The sequence below is a fragment of the Pseudorasbora parva genome, chromosome 8 (assembly GCF_024679245.1).
Source record: "Pseudorasbora parva isolate DD20220531a chromosome 8, ASM2467924v1, whole genome shotgun sequence".
NCBI classification, from domain to species: Eukaryota; Metazoa; Chordata; class Actinopteri; order Cypriniformes; family Gobionidae; genus Pseudorasbora; species Pseudorasbora parva.
Genome location: NC_090179.1, coordinates 14,387,245 through 14,404,303, shown reverse-complemented (window position 1 = coordinate 14,404,303; position 17,059 = coordinate 14,387,245). Strand labels below are relative to the sequence as shown.

General features: G+C 41.3%; 1 protein-coding gene across 2 annotated transcripts in view; it reads right to left on the bottom strand.

Annotated features, from left to right (window-relative positions):
* Positions 1-1,206: 1,206 nt before the first annotated feature.
* slc25a15a (solute carrier family 25 member 15a) overlaps positions 1,207-17,059 on the bottom strand; it is a 21,296-nt gene continuing 5,443 nt past the window's right edge. For both annotated transcript variants that reach the window (XM_067450174.1, XM_067450173.1), the window contains exons 4-7: positions 12,403-12,543; positions 11,030-11,205; positions 7,360-7,518; positions 1,207-2,381 (exon numbers count right to left, since the gene is read on the bottom strand). In XM_067450174.1, the coding sequence (XP_067306275.1) occupies positions 2,257-2,381; positions 7,360-7,518; positions 11,030-11,205; positions 12,403-12,543 (601 nt within the window). In that variant the 3' untranslated portion in view covers positions 1,207-2,256. The remainder of the gene's footprint in view (positions 2,382-7,359; positions 7,519-11,029; positions 11,206-12,402; positions 12,544-17,059) is intronic.

Below are 17,059 nucleotides of genomic sequence, written 5' to 3'. Positions count from 1 at the left end.
AAACATGAGGTGTGTAACCACAAAACATATCATCACACATGAAAAATGCTGATATATGACCAGACTACCTGTGTATTATGTCTGCTAAATAAAATAAAAGTATATATATATATATATATATATATATACACACACATAATATATTATATGGTGAAAAACATTTTGGTTACTAATTCCTTGAAATAAAGGGAATGAGCATTGCATCAGTTTTGCTGACCCTATGTTTATCGGAATACTCGAGCCTGATTGGATCAAGTCTGTGCACTTTCAAAGAAAAATGGCATTTCAGCCCCCTAAAACGGGTGGGGCCTTTACTCGGATAAGACACTGCAAGCCCAAGGAACTATAGGTCAGTGTTCACTATCTGCTTTCTGACTGGCAGCCCCTCTGAAGCACACGGACAGCTGCTCTGATTGCTGGAACTGGCTACACTGCTCAACATATACTCTGAGGGCCCGGGTAGAGTAAATGTAATGACTGCTCATCCTCAGAAGTCGAAAGAGCAGAGAGCGTTATGACCTGAGCTCTGAGCGGCGTGAAGAGTGCCTTAGGTACATAGTCTCGCCTTGGTTTAAGGATGAATTTGTTGTCATTGGGTCCAAACTCAACAGAGTGCATGCAGGTCACTGACTCACTTGACTGATGCAAGAACTAGCAGCAGGGCAGTCTTAAGTGAAAGAGGTCAGAGTTCAGCCATCAGAAGCGGCTCGGACGGAGGATCTCCAAGAACCCTAAGGACTGTGATTAGATGCCAGGGTAGAACTGTAAGGTGAGGTGGATTGCTCGTTCTGTCGAGCACCAGTCAGAAAAAGACAGACCACGTAAGGGCATACAGGCGCCTAGTAGAGGGCGCCCTCGCCTCAGAGATAGTGTTCAGGATGCTCAAGGAGAGGCGTGAAGGCTCTCATTGAGGGGCCACAGATGGAGGCTCCACAACTCAGGTTGGAGATGCCGTCTCATCCCTTCCGTTTGGGAAAGTAGGTCCCTCCTTAGCGGAATTAGTTAGGGGGCTGATGCCAGCAGCTGCACCATCCCTGGGAACCAACATCATACGAAAGATGAACAAATACTGTAACAAATGTGTTGCTCCCTGTTAGCTGATGTTTGTTAATACATTAACTAATGTTAACAAATGAGAATATTGTAAAGTGTTAAATATTTATATAAAAAATATAAATGACAGTGCAGCTTAATTGTTTGTAAAGTCACTGAATGACATTTATTTGTGTGGCTAAATGCCCATGAGGCACTGTAACATAAGGTACATATTGTGGTACATACATACAGTGTTGTTTGTTCACATTTTTTTTTACACAAAGTTGTTCAGATAGGCATAAACCAAAACCTCATTAAATGGAAACTAGTTGAAAAATAAAAGCAGAGCTTTGGGTCTCAGGAGAAGCGAGTGTTACATGAAGTCAATAGCTACTCACCATAGAGACAGGCTGTGTGTATGTAAACCACAGATCAGCTCAATGGAAACACTGAGCAACCATTACAATACATGTAATGTATGTATATGAATTTGGCCATTATGACGTAAGCTCCTGCACATTATATGGACAAAAATATTTTCTGTGCATTATTTGCTACCTTTATCAAGCATTTGTGTGTGCGGTTTATCGGAAGGAAAGAAATGACACCATTAAGATGAACTAATATAATTAGTTTTATATAATCATATTTAAAACAACTTTTTAATGCAACGTAACAAACACACACACACAAAATAATAATAAAAAAAGGTAAGTTCTAGCATAAGACCAGCAGATATGAGCACTGGCTAGTTCACAAAAATTGTTTGAATCAGTGTTATTTTTTCCTTTTATTAATATTTTGATTTAGCTTTTTTAGGAATTTCGCTATGTGCTAGTTTTTGTATTGCTATTTATGTTTAGTTTATTTTTATTTCAGTTACAGTTATAAATATCCAGTTAATAATTTTAGTGCTTCAACTAAACGCCAAAGCAATATTTCTAATTTCTGTTTAATTTCATTGAGTTTTTTCTAACTAATATTTATTATATTTTATATGGGCTTTAACTCAAATAATATCTTTTTTTTTAAACATCGATTGAACAGAATTGCCTTTTTCATTAATTTAAATATTCTTTCTCAAACATAAAATGATTAAGATTTGCATACATTAACAACAGTTAGGTGGATAAAATAATCAAGAGACATGTTCTCTGTGCAACTGAAAACACTATATGGGATTAAAACATTTGTGAAAACTCCAGAGACAGAGAGATGAACTCAGTGATCATCAAACTGTTGCATCATGATCTTGCGACTGACTTCATAGGCCAAAAAGAGCGCTCCATTGGCAGGAAAAGTTCGGATCATAGTGGGGGTCAAACCAGAATACAGAGGTGCCACTCCTGTAAACAACACCAGAATATAACATGCTGCAATCCAAGAATAAATAGCTTTGTTTTATCATATAAAAATCAGTTTGAATCATGAAACTCCTATTGTGTGCTATACATCTCCTCATGACGTACTATACTAATATCGTTAACAAATGTTAACCATTTTTAAAAATGTTTTTCACTGGAATATCAGCCAATGCATGTTGAATAATGAAGTGAAATCTACCCTTTTTTTTTAACTGAATTTTGTCTATTTGTGCACTCCATATTCTAACTATATCATATGAGCCATAAAAGCCTTCTTCTTCTTCTTCTTCTTCTTCTTCTTCTTCTTTCGGCTGTTCCCTTCAGGGGTCGCCACAGCGAATCATCTGCCTCCATCTATTCCTATCCTCTGTATCCTCTTCTCTCAGACCGACTACCTCAATGTCCTCCTTCACTACATCCATAAACCTCCTCTTGGTCTTCCTCTTGACCTCCTGTCTGGCAGCTCTAACCTCAGCATCCTTTTACCGATGTATTCACTCTCCCTCCTCTGAACATGTCCAAACCATCTCAACCTGACCTCTCTAACTTTGTCTCCACAACATCTCACATGTGCTGTCCCTCTGATGTACTCATTCCTGATCCTATCCATCCTCGTCACTCCCAAAGAGAACCTCAACATCTTCAGCTCTGCTACCTCTAGCTCTTCCTCCTGTCTTTTCCTCAGTGCAACTGTCTCCAAACCATACAACATCGCTGGTCTCACTACTGTCCTGTACACCTTTCCTTTCGTTCTTGCTGGTACCCTTTTATCACACAACAGACCTGACACTTTTCTCCACCCATTTCAACCCTCCTGCATACGCTTCTTCACCTCTTTTCCACACTCCCCATTGCTCTGGACTGTTGACCCTAAGTACTTAAAATCCTGCACCTTCTTTACCTCTTCTCCCTGTAACCTCACTGTTCCACTTGGTTCCCTCTCATTCACATACATGTATTCTGTCCTGCTGTGGCTAACCTTCATTCCTCTTCTCTCCAGAGCAAACCTCCACCTCTCTAGACTTTCCTCCACCTGCTCCCTGCTCTCACTACAGATCACAATGTCATCCGCAAACATCATAGTCCATGGAGATTCCTGTCTGACCTCATCTGTCAGCCTGTCCATCACCACCGCAAACAAGAAGGGGCTCAGAGCCGATTCTTGATGCAGTCCCACCTTCACCGTGAAGTCCTCTGTCTCACCTACGGCACACCTTACACCTGTGTTACACTCCTGCCCGCTCCCGCAATATGCATGTCCACTCCCGTCCGCACCCGCAAAACCCTGAGAATTTATTCCCGCGCAATAATAGAGATGCATTGATTTTGTGTCTTCTCCCGTCCCGCAGGGAAAAAAAACACGTAGGCCTATTTGTATTGATATTATTAAAGAGATTCATGGGGTTGTTTGTTTCGTTTCCCTGGCTTGCATGTAAAAAAAAAGAAAGAAAAAAGAACAAAACACACAATACATTCAAATATAATTTCGTTTTTATCAAAAACTTTGCAAAAAATAAAATAAAAAATTATATATATATATATATATATATATATATATATATATATATATATATATATATATATATATATATATATATACACATACATATATACATAATATGATAAACTAGGCTACATGAAAACTTAAACCGGGGAGAACAGAGCAGGTGTGTCGCCTCAACCCAGACGTGCCCATTGTAGATGAGTATTTTTGCACATTTCTCACAATGAACAAAGTCCAGCTCCTTTCCATCTTTATCACAAACAATTGAGAAACTTCTCCAAATTTCAGACTTTCCTTACTTAGCTTATGTGCTGTAAATACCTCGTTTGAGGTTCTTTTCTACATCATCTATTGACATCTTCTCCATCATGGCGCTAGGCAACCTCCCTATCCCGCAGTGTTTTTTTTTAGCCGCCCATTCCCGCCCGCAGCAAAATTCAAACCGCCCACTCCCGCGAGATTTGCGTTGGGTCCCGCGGGACTCAATCCCAATGCAGCCCTCTACCACACAGCACTCTTCCTTTTCCAACTTCCACCACTTTGTCTTCTGCTCTGCCTTTACTCTCTTCATCTTCCTCACCACCAGTCATCTTACACACCACCCGTATGCTGTCTAGCTACACTCTTACCTACCACTACTTTATAATCGCTAATTTCCATCAGATTACAGCGTCTACATAAGATATAGTCCACTTGTGTGCTCCTGCCACCACTCTTATATGTCACCCTGTGTTCCTGCCTCTTCTGAAAGTAATTGTTCACCACAGCCATCTCCATATACTTTTAGCAAAGTCTACCAAACATGAGCCATAAAAGCCTGATGTATCAAATATGATAGTCAAAAAAACTTTTTATATTTTGTCTATGTAAATGTTCTATTTTTTCATGTCAGGCTTTAAGGGTTGCGTGGAAGTTCACTTCTGTTCAAGAAGCCGTTTCACTTGGATATACAGTCTTGTTCAAAATAATAGCAGTACAATGTGACTAACCAGAATAATCAAGGTTTTTAGTATATTTTTTATTGCTACGTGGCAAACAAGTTACCAGTAGGTTCAGTAGATTGTCAGAAAACAAATGAGACCCAGCATTCATGATATGCACGCTCTTAAGGCTGTGCAATTGGGCAATTAGTTGAAAGGGGTGTGTTCAAAAAAATAGCAGTGTCTACCTTTGACTGTACAAACTCAAAACTATTTTGTACAAACATTTTTTTTTCTGGGATTTAGCAATCCTGTGAATCACTAAACTAATATTTAGTTGTATGACCACAGTTTTTTAAAACTGCTTGACATCTGTGTGGCATGGAGTCAACCAACTTGTGGCACCTCTCAGCTGTTATTCCACTCCATGATTCTTTAACAACATTCCACAATTCATTCACATTTCTTGGTTTTGCTTCAGAAACAGCATTTTTGATATCACCCCACAAGTTCTCAATTGGATTAAGGTCTGGAGATTGGGCTGGCCACTCCATAACATTAATTTTGTTGGTTTGGAACCAAGACTTTGCCCGTTTACTAGTGTGTTTTGGGTCATTGTCTTGTTGAAACAACCGTTTCAAGGGCATGTCCTCTTCAGCATAGGGCAACATGACCTCTTCAAGTATTTTAACATATGCAAACTGATCCATGATCCCTGGCATGCGATAAATAGACCCAACACCATAGTAGGAGAAACATGCCCATATCATGATGCTCTCACCTCCATGCTTCACTGTCTTCACTGTGTACTGTGGCTTGAATTCAGAGTTTGGGGGTCGTCTCACAAACTGCCTGTGGCCCTTGGACCCAAAAAGAACATTTTTACTCTCATCAGTCCACAAAATGTTCCTCCATTTCTCTTTAGGCCAGTTGATGTGTTCTTTGGCAAATTGTAACCTCTTCTGCACATGCCTTTTTTTTAACAGAGGGACTTTGCGGGGGATTCTTGAAAATAGATTAGCTTCACACAGACGTCTTCTAACTGTCACAGTACTTACAGGTAACTCCAGACTGTCTTTGATCATCCTGGAGGTGATCATTGGCTGAGCCTTTGCCATTCTGGTTATTCTTCTATCCATTTTGATGGTTGTCTTCCGTTTTCTTCCACGTCTCTCTGGTTTTGCTCTCCATTTTAAGGCATTGGAGATCATTTTAGCTGAACAGCCTATCATTTTTTGCACCTCTTTATAGGTTTTCCCCTCTCTAATCAACTTTTTAATCAAAGTACGCTGTTCTTCTGAACAATGTCTTGAACGACCCATTTTCCTCAGCTTTCAAATGCATGTTCAACAAGTGTTGGCTTCATCCTTAAATAGGGGCCACCTGATTCACACCTGTTTCTTCACAAAATTGATGACCTCAGTGATTGAATGCCACACTGCTATTTTTTTGAACACACCCCTTTCAACTAATTGCCCAATTGCACAGCCTTCAGAGCGTGCATATCATGAATGCTGGGTCTTGTTTGTTTTCTGACAATCTACTGAACCTACTGGTAACTTGTTTGCCACGTAGCAATAAAAAATATACTAAAAACCTTGATTATTCTGGTTAGTCACATTGTACTGCTATTATTTTGAACAAGACTGTATATTCAACGGCCACTTTATTAGGTACGCCTTGCTAGTATCGAGGTAGATCCCGTTTTGTCTTCAGAATGGCATTAATTCTTGGTGGCATAAATTCAACTATCCTGCTGGAAGTACTCATCAGAAGATTATATACTGTGGTCATAAAGGGATGGACATGATCAGCAGCAATACTCAGGTAGACTGTGGTGTTTAAATGATGCTCAATTGATACTAAGGGGCTCAAAAAATCCCAAACGCCATTACACCACTAACAGAATGACCCGTTGATACAAGGCAGTATGGATCCATGCTTTCATGATGTCTACGCCCAATTCTGACCCAGAAATCGAGACCAGGCAACGTTTTCCCAATCTTTTATTGTCCAGTGCTGGTGAGCCTGTGTGAACTGTAGCCTCAGTTTGCTGTTCTCAGCTGACAGGAGTGACACCGGTGTGTCTTCTGCTGCTGTAGCTCGTCTGCTTCAAGGTTTGACGCATTGTGTGTTCAGAGATGCTCTTCTACAGACCTCAGCTGTAATGAGCGGCTATTTGAGTTACTGTTGCCTTTCTATCATCCGAACCAGTCAAGCCATTCAACTCTGACCTCTAGCTTCAACAAGCCATTTTTGCCGCTCATTTTTCTCTTTTCCGGATCATTCTCTGTAAACCCTAGAAAAGGTCATGTGTGAAAATCCCAGTAGATCAGCAGTTTCTGAAACACTCAGATCAGCCCGTCTGGCACCAACAACCATGTCACATTCAAAGTCACTTAAAGCACCTTTCTTCTCCATTCTGATGCTCAGTTTGAACTTCAGCAGATCGTCTTGATCATGTCTACATGTCTAATGCATTGAGTTGCTGCCATGTGATTGGCTGATTAGATATTTATAAATACAGAAATCTCACCTTCATTTCGTAGAATCCCCATAAGTGTCTTGACGAAGCCTTCCTGTTTCCCTGCTAAAGACAGAACCTGGATGCGAGACTTCACACAGTCTATGGGGTACACAACCAACCACAGACAGGCTCCGCCGAAACCACCGCTGAACATCAACGGCACAACACCTGTCAGAAACACAAGGATCACGAGGAGCATTTCCTGGTAAATACACTGAAAAAAAGTGAAAAGGCTGTATCATTTATTTAAAGTGCATATTTATATAGGTCTAATCGGCAACCATGGTTTCTGGTTTAGTACATGGACATCACATCACATACATAGAGTCCCAAACACCATTGCCTCCTACTTCTTATGTAAATCTTGACAATTCATTGATTTTGTATTGCGTGAAGTGGCCTCCTTGTCATTTCGGACTTATTACAAAAAACAGAACAATGTCTAAACGCTGATATGTGACAAGATGTGCAGCAAACAAGCTAAAAAACACAAAACTACGTTGACCCAAGCTGTTGACCCAAATAGGGGTGACCCCTAATAGTCGAAGATTCGATGCATCGATATGCAGAACCGGATTCAACCACTGATCTCATGGTCGAATCTTCGCGGGTGTTATGAAACGAGGATCATACCATTTTGGCAATATGGGGGTGCTCAATATTAGTGTTATAAAGACGTGTCGCGGCGCTGAGCGATCGCCCCTTTAAGGGGACTGAGCTTCGCACCGCGCCGCGCCTTTAAAATTCAAACTCATATACACCGACAGCGGCAGTCGACGCCTTTCCGCGGTTTAGATGTATATTCCCTCAAATCATGAATGTACATACTGATTTCACCCTGTGCTACAAGATATATTCATCGTGCAGCTCTGCTGTCAGAAGTTGATTCAAAATTGAGCTCAAGCGGATATAATGTTCACGTCTGCCTGGTGTGAGATACCTGAGACACGGCGCTGAGCTACAGTCCGGTGTGAGACCCCCTTCAGGCACAATCATAAGAACGTGCATATAAACGCACTCAAAGTGTTCTTTTCCTCTCTAGGCGGGTATTTTTTTAGGTTTATTTATCAAACGTTTTTTTTTATATATTTGTCTGATGTTCTGTGTTTCGATCGCGGCATTTAAATGTTATGAGAGAACGGTTAATTTAAGAATGTGTAGTGTAGTCTTGTTTTCATTACTTTATTAAAAGTGGTGGCTGTGTGCCGTGTGTAAAGTAAAATAAAAATAGTCTTAGCCTCCTGCTGACTAGTGTCCTGCTCTTCCCAACCCGTTTATTTTTTCCTTTCTATGGTTTACACACACATAGGTGATTCGACTATCGGTCGACCATAGAGAGATTCGAAAATTCTGATTCGAATGTGTAAATCCTTAGTCGGGGACACCCCTAGACCCAAAATACCGATCGTTTAAGGAGACAAAATGGATACAGGCAATAAGATGTGAAGCTTTAGCAGGAAGAATGAGTCAATTTCGGGATCCTGACACTCAGTATGCCTAAGTGTGCAGTAAACATTTTGTCAAATATCCAAATGTAAGTTTTATATCTTAAGTTTATATTTCCTGTCGCTGATTACATTCCCCTCTAGTGGGCGCAGTTCTCAGTGTAACATAACATGCCACGTTCTGTCTCTATTGCCTGTATGCACTTTTTTTTGTCTTTAAACGCTTGTTTTTTGGGTCAGCAGCTTAAAAAGTTCTGTTTTTTTAGCTTGTTTTCTGTACATTTGTCACATATCAGCTTTCCAGAAATAACAAGGAGGCCGCTTCCCGCAATAGAAAGTCAATGGAGACGTCTCGGTTGGTTTGTTTTCCCCCGGTGGGCATGGCTTTCAGATCATGACACATGTAGCTCTGTCTCTATTGCTGCTTATTTTTTATAGATTTTTGGGGAAAAAAAATATGGTGTGACAAACTCAGAACACATATGGGAAATTTGAGCACGCCTGATTATGCCCCGCTGAGTGGCAGAAAGACTGAGAGGCAGCATTGGTTTACAGCGCGAATGCAGCGAAAACTCACAAAACCAGGCCCTGCGCCAGAAGGGGGGTAGGGGGAGGCTTGTCCACGGACCGCATAGTCATCGCCGTTCTGAGCTTGAGACGGACTTGATAATAGCGTGTAATTTTCTCACTCAAACCACTGCCACCTGCTGCTGCTTTTAGCGTGAAACGCTGCACATAACTGCTTGTCTAGGATATGTAATCCTCTGTAATAATTCGTAATAATTGCATATTATCAAAGTGTTTTCGCCTCGTTGAGTAATGTAGCCAATCACAGACATGTTTGTGGACTTCTACAACGGAATTGGCCAATCACAGGTGTTGAATTTGGAATCACTCACCGCTCGAGCGTTTGTCCAGGCGCTGAGTTCAGTTAAACACGCGCAGCAATACTCTGTAAGTGCAGACATTGTGAAAATAAGAGATTCATTGTATACCAACGTCACTGCGGAACTTTGTGAGATTGCGTTTATTGAATGAGTGACAGCTTTTAGTGAATATAAAGTATATTACCACCACTACACGCTTCAAAACACGGACCCATCCACATATACATGCGGGATTCACTTGAAAAATGTGATGAATGACAGTTATAAACATTCTTGTCGAAATGAGGCTCCTAAAAATGTCAGGAAAACACGATTCCTGGCTGCATATCATTATCCATGGATCACTGAATCTTTGGTAAGTTGTAAGGATCGTTTGCTCTACTCGTGTTTTCCTCCATTAACTCCAGTCACGCAGCAGCTCTTCTGCCACTCACCCCCGGCTGAGGGGGCGTGTTACGGCGGGAAAGTGACGTCGATGCATTCCCTCAATAGCGCATGCGAGGATGATGCAGGTGGCGGATCATTATTAGCCTTTTCTCACAGCAGCTGGAATAATTTATCGTATCATTCTGATGGCGGATTGTAATGCGCATGACATCACTTTTCACAAATTCACATTTTTGTTGTTTACATGAACGGCCAAAACGGCCCCAAAATTTGAATTCTTTTGTTTCAATTAATGTAATTAATGTAAAGTAATGTAAAGTAAGTAAAATCTATTAAGAGTCCATTTACACAACAACGATGTACTAAAAAAAGAAAAGCTTGTCCTTTGCATGTACAGACAACAACATTGTCTAAAATTCACACGGATCTGTGAAAACTAAAAGCACTGTATTCTGCAGCCAGGCCAGTAGGTGGCGACTCCACGTCTATAGATTATTATTAATAAATTAGCATTTTTGTAGTTTACATGGATGGTATTCTAAAAAAAAAAAGTGTACTCGTTTTCAAAAGTTTGCGTTTTCAGGCCCTCAACAAGCTCTTGTAAATAAACGGTCAATATATATACATTTAATAAATTCAATCCGGCCTTAAAAGTGGCTTCGTATTTAAAGATATTTTTTTTCCTCAATGTTTTTACTTTGTATGATTTTTTATGTCCTTAAATCAAAAGTTCAAACCGAATCATAAATATTATCTGAGAAAAATGAATCAATTTGGCTTTAACAATTTGAGTTATTTTTTTAAAAAGTTGGTCCAAAGTTGTTTTTTTCCATACAATAGATTAAACTTGGACATTCTTCAAAATAGCTCCTTTTGTCTTCTCCTATCTCCCACACAATGCAATAAGAGTTTGGAATAACATGAAGGTGAGCGTATATGGTGTTCTTCCTGTGGGCTGACCTATGTGCTCTTTGTCTCTGCCCATGTGGTGGGCAAACATGGAGCGGCTGAGTTCATATCCTCCGAAGAAACAGAAGTATCCAGGTATCTCACGGACTATAGTGGTGGTGAGACCCTGATAGAAACCCAGAGGGCCGTTTGTCCGCAGCACATTTCTCACAACGGACCACACCGTGCTGAAAGACAGAGAGGAACTTCAACAAGATATGACATCTCTACTGATGGACAACTGTGATTTTGAGGTCATTTTTGCTTAATTTTAAAGTTTAAAAACATAAAAAGTACTCAGTCCAAACTTAGGAAGAGTAGTTGGCTTCAACTAATTTTTAGCTACTTAACCATCATCCAACCCTCGGGTCATTTTGACCCCAAACTCATTTCTTATTTTTTCTATAAAAATTAAGTGTTCATTGTAGTGGTCCCAGACTCTAGGATTTCTTTGTCACATTTGAACAACGAATACCTAAAGAAATTGACTGGATTTGAGAAGTTTTGTGCTTGAAATTTTAAAAAGGAAAAAATCCTTCCCTAACGGGTTAATTTGACCCCCATAGGAATTAATGGAATGATCAAAATTTTAACAAAAAATTCTAAAACTTTACCAAAAAAAGATTTTATAAAAGTCTACATGTGTATCGTATTACATATTGAAGAACTGACTTTAGGAACCAGCAGAACAGCTCAATTGCTTCATATAGAGCTATAAGGCCATCTAGTGGCAAGAGTCATGACATTTCATGTTAAATTATTATTTTTCCACAAGAGGTCGACAAAGACACCCAATGTAATATATATTGAGCTGAATTAAAAGGGTACTTAAATTATTTATTTATTGATACAATCTAGTAATTTAAAAGGTTAAAAATGAAATAGAAAACATTATCAAAATTAAATTAAACAAGCTTTCTGGACAAAAAGGTATTTCCTTAATATGCGATAGTCTGCATTATTTCAGCTTATTTTTTAAAAATAATTGTGTTTAACAGCGGGATTCCTGGTTAAAAAAACGACATTACCCATAATGCTGTACAGAAAAATCCCACCAATCAGAGTCAAAAAAGCCACCTCTGCCCACTTCCTTAAAGCACTGCGAATCAAGTAGATCTCTCTACACCCTCAAAATACTGATATGTTTGTATACAATACTGTCCATTACAATATTTGATTTCTTATTTCAACTGAATGACAAAGAAATCTACATCTGAACACTGATACAACAGAATAAACTCAAATAAAATGCACTTAAAACATTTTTTTTTACTAAAATACTGACCAAATGATTTGATTGACCCTTTATCATCCTTATTAAAATGGACATAAAGTTACCACAGGCCTCATTTTCAATAACCAAAACATCCTCTGTCCAAACAGACCTTTTCTGTCCACTGGCGATCTTGCCAGACGCCTCCATTTCATGCATGGCCTGCAGTCGACATTTAACCAGTTCAGTGGGGCATAAAGCCAGCGAGGAGAAGACAGAGGCGAAAGAGCCTGAGCAGGCCTTCTGAATATCACTGCAAACACAATCACACACAATTACGGTTCATCATTTCATGTCAAATCAAATTTAATATGAATGACTGCATATAAATCAAGAAGACACCCAACTAAACAAATTTTCTGAAGAGAAACTAAATTATACATATTTAAATGAAAAACAATACAGCCTCACTTAAGTAATGCTGACAAACTGTATATCATTTGAATGCTTACAGACAGATTTTCGATAGAAATGTATGTAGAAACAAGTATTCATCAGGGATTGAGGGGATTATAATCAGATGAAGGTTAAGATTAAAATAAAAATGTTTAAATGTAATATTTTTCTCCTGGTCTTTATTTTAAATAGGTCAGAAATATCAATAATTCTCGATATCGACCGATATGAAACTTATATCGTGACACAGATTTCAGCCATATCGCCTAGCACTAATTATGATGTTTTTGAATGTAAAACCATGTGAACTGTGAATAATAATGATTTTATTATTTTACTTTTATTACTTTTTACTTTTTTTTTTTTTTTTACTTCTACAATAATCTGCTAAGTGCCTCCTTTTAACTTAAGTTTGTGCTCCAAAGTTTTCAAGATTTATAATAATTTTAAGTTGGAAATGTCCTTTTCAGAGTAGGAGTGACAGTTAACTTGATAATTATAATGACCATTATACACTAATTAAATTACTGGGAAAGTATATGAAACATTTTGTTTATACTCTAGTATTAAAACTTGGGGAAAAAAGTAAGTAGTACTAAGTTTTTAAGGCTATGCTATTTTTTGAAGTGCCCATCACAGTAAATATTGTGGTTAAAAATATGGTAATCTAAATGATCTAAGTACTATGGTAGACTATATCAAATCGCCATAGTATGACCATCTGATCACATCACTGTACCATAATTTACACCATATTTGTTCTAATAGGGTGACCATGTACAAAATCCTGTATTGACATTAAACATGTAATGTTATGGAATCAAGAAAGGCGTTGCGAACCCACAGGCTGTGGGTCACATGACACATAAGCACATTAGAATTACTGTATGTAAAAAAGGCTTTCATACATACCATATAAATAACAGCCCACAAGTCTAATATAGCACTTCATGATTGCATGTATCATGACAGTTACAGTACTTCAGCATATGGCAGGCAATAATATAGTTGTTTCTATGACCAGTTTTGGCCCTGAGTACTTGAAAAAATTCCAACCACGGTTTAATTTCCCCCATATGACTGTGGTGGAAATTACTATGTTGTCAATGTCTTGCTAAGGCTAATTTCACATCTAGCATGCTATCCTAAATACACACAATTAAAGATACCCTATGTAACTTTTTTTTTTATATATTAACAAAATATAAGTAATAAATCAATACATCAACCCTTTTTCTAAAAGATGTTTTTGTCTTACCGATTTACTATGGTAAGCCTGTTGTAAGTTTTATATTTTAGTTTTATCTGTGGGAAATTGCGTTACATATGTCACACACCTGTGTGTCTCATCATATCCGTAAAAAAGAGAGAAGTTGCTCTGACTACTTTGACACGTGTCTAACATTTAATATTTAATTATTTAGCAAACGCTTTTATCCAAAAGCGATTTACAAAAGAGGAGAGCAATAGAAGCAGCTAAACAAACAAGGGCAACAACCTGGAAGTGCTGTAAGGAAGTCTCAGTTAATCGAACAGTACACAAACAAATTGTTTTGAATATATATCTATCTATATATATATATATATATATATATATATATATATATATATATATATATATATAAATCAAACAAACAGAAAATTGAATTGGATAGTTAAGTGCTAGTCTTTATTGGTCAGGTGCAGCTGGAAAATATGTCTACAGACTCGGCTGCTAGAATTGAGATTGAATTGAGGCAGATCGTTCCACCAGGTGGGAACGGTCCAGGAAAAGTTCTGTGAGAGTGATTTCATGCCTCTTTGGGATGGCACCACGAGGCGTCGCTCACTCGCAGAACATAAGCTTCTGGAGGGTGTGTAAGTCTGAACAAGCGAGTTTAGGTATAATGGTGCAGAGCCAGTGGTTGCTTTGTAGGCGAGCACCAGCGCCTTGAATTTGATGCGAGCGGCCATTGACAACCAGTGCAGTCTGATGAAGAGAGGTGTGACGTGCGCTCTATTCGGCTCATTAAAGACCACTCTCGCCGCTGCATTCTGGATCAGCTGCTTCTGTCACAATGAGTGAGAAAGTTTGACATGGAGCTGCTAAATCTCCAACCTCGAGGGGTGTTTAAACAAACACCAAAAAGAGGAGAGTCTGACGACAAAAAGAGAGCGAGACAGAGCTCATAGTAAAACCAGAATCAATACTGGCTTGGCTTTTCAGAGATGGGGAGAACTGAGGGATTTGAAATGTTGTATTAGTCAACAAAGAAGTAAGGCATTTTACTGAACAGATAAATCACTGCATGTGGCTCTCTAAGATTAATTATGAAGCATTATCTATTGTGAAGGCTCATTTCATTATGGTTGTCCTGTGCTGGAATTTATTTTCAAGGAAGTACATTGTCTATTAATGGGTAAAGGTACAGTAATGTCTTCAGCTTGTCAGCTTGAGATCCTTTCCATCTACACTGAGAGGGCTCCAGCCCGTGACCATAGTCCAGAGAGGGCTCCAGCCATTGTCCAGTGCCCAGAGAGGGCTCCAGCCATTGACCAGAGTCCAGAGAGGGCTCCAGCCATTGACCAGAGTCCAGAGAGAGCTCCAGCCATTGACCAGAGTCCAGAGAGGGCTCCAGCCATTGACCAGAGAGGGCTCCAGCCCGTGACCAGAGTCCAGAGAGGGCTCCAGCCATTGTCCAGTGCCCAGAGAGGGCTCCAGCCATTGACCAGAGTCCAGAGAGGGCTCCAGCCCGTGACCAGAGTCCAGAGAGGGCTCCAGCCATTGACCAGAGTCCAGAGAGGGCTCCAGCCATTGACCAGAGTCCAGAGAGGGCTCCAGCCATTGACCAGAGTCCAGAGAGGGCTCCAGCCATTGACCAGAGTCCAGAGAGGGCTCCAGCCAGTGACCAGAGTCCAGAGAGAGCTCCAGCCATTGACCAGAGTCCAGAGAGGGCTCCAGCCAGTGACCAGAGTCCAGAGAGAGCTCCAGCCATTGACCAGAGTCAGGAGAGAGCTCCAGCCCGTGACCAGAGTCCAGAGAGGGCTCCAGCCATTGACCAGAGTCCAGAGAGGGCTCCAGCCAGTGACCAGAGTCAGGAGAGAGCTCCAGCCTGTGACCAGAGTCCAGAGAGAGCTCCAGCCATTGACCAGAGTCCAGAGAGGGCTCCAGCCAGTGACCAGAGTCCAGAGAGAGCTCCAGCCATTGACCAGAGTCCAGAGAGGGCTCCAGCCAGTGACCAGAGTCCAGAGAGAGCTCCAGCCATTGACCAGAGTCCAGAGAGGGCTCCAGCCATTGACCAGAGTCCAGAGAGGGCTCCAGCCATTGACCAGAGTCCAGAGAGGGCTCCAGCCATTGACCAGAGTCCAGAGAGGGCTCCAGCCCGTGACCAGAGTCCAGAGAGAGCTCCAGCCATTGACCAGAGTCAGGAGAGAGCTCCAGCCCGTGACCAGAGTCCAGAGAGGGCTCCAGCCATTGACCAGAGTCCAGAGAGGGCTCCAGCCCGTGACCAGAGTCCAGAGAGGGCTCCAGCCATTGACCAGAGTCCAGAGAGAGCTCCAGCCATTGACCAGAGTCAGGAGAGAGCTCCAGCCCGTGACCAGAGTCCAGAGAGGGCTCCAGCCATTGACCAGAGTCCAGAGAGGGCTCCAGCCATTGACCAGAGTCCAGAGAGGGCTCCAGCCATTGACCAGAGTCAGGAGAGAGCTCCAGCCCGTGACCAGAGTCCAGAGAGAGCTCCAGCCATTGACCAGAGTCCAGAGAGGGCTCCAGCCAGTGACCAGAGTCCAGAGAGAGCTCCAGCCATTGACCAGAGTCCAGAGAGGGCTCCAGCCAGTGACCAGAGTCCAGAGAGAGCTCCAGCCATTGACCAGAGTCCAGAGAGGGCTCCAGCCATTGACCAGAGTCCAGAGAGGGCTCCAGCCATTGACCAGAGTCCAGAGAGGGCTCCAGCCATTGACCAGAGTCCAGAGAGGGCTCCAGCCCGTGACCAGAGTCCAGAGAGAGCTCCAGCCATTGACCAGAGTCAGGAGAGAGCTCCAGCCCGTGACCAGAGTCCAGAGAGGGCTCCAGCCATTGACCAGAGTCCAGAGAGGGCTCCAGCCCGTGACCAGAGTCCAGAGAGGGCTCCAGCCATTGACCAGAGTCCAGAGAGGGCTCCAGCCCGTGACCAGAGTCCAGAGAGAGCTCCAGCCATTGACCAGAGTCCAGAGAGGGCTCCAGCCCGTGACCAGAGTCCAGAGAGGGCTCCAGCCCGTGACCAGAGTCCAGAGAGGGCTCCAGCCCGTGACCAGAGTCCAGAGAGGGCTCCAGCCATTGTCCAGTGCCCAGAGAGGGCTCCAGCCATTGACCAGAGTCCAGAGAGGGCTCCAGCCCGTGACCAGAGTCCAGAGAG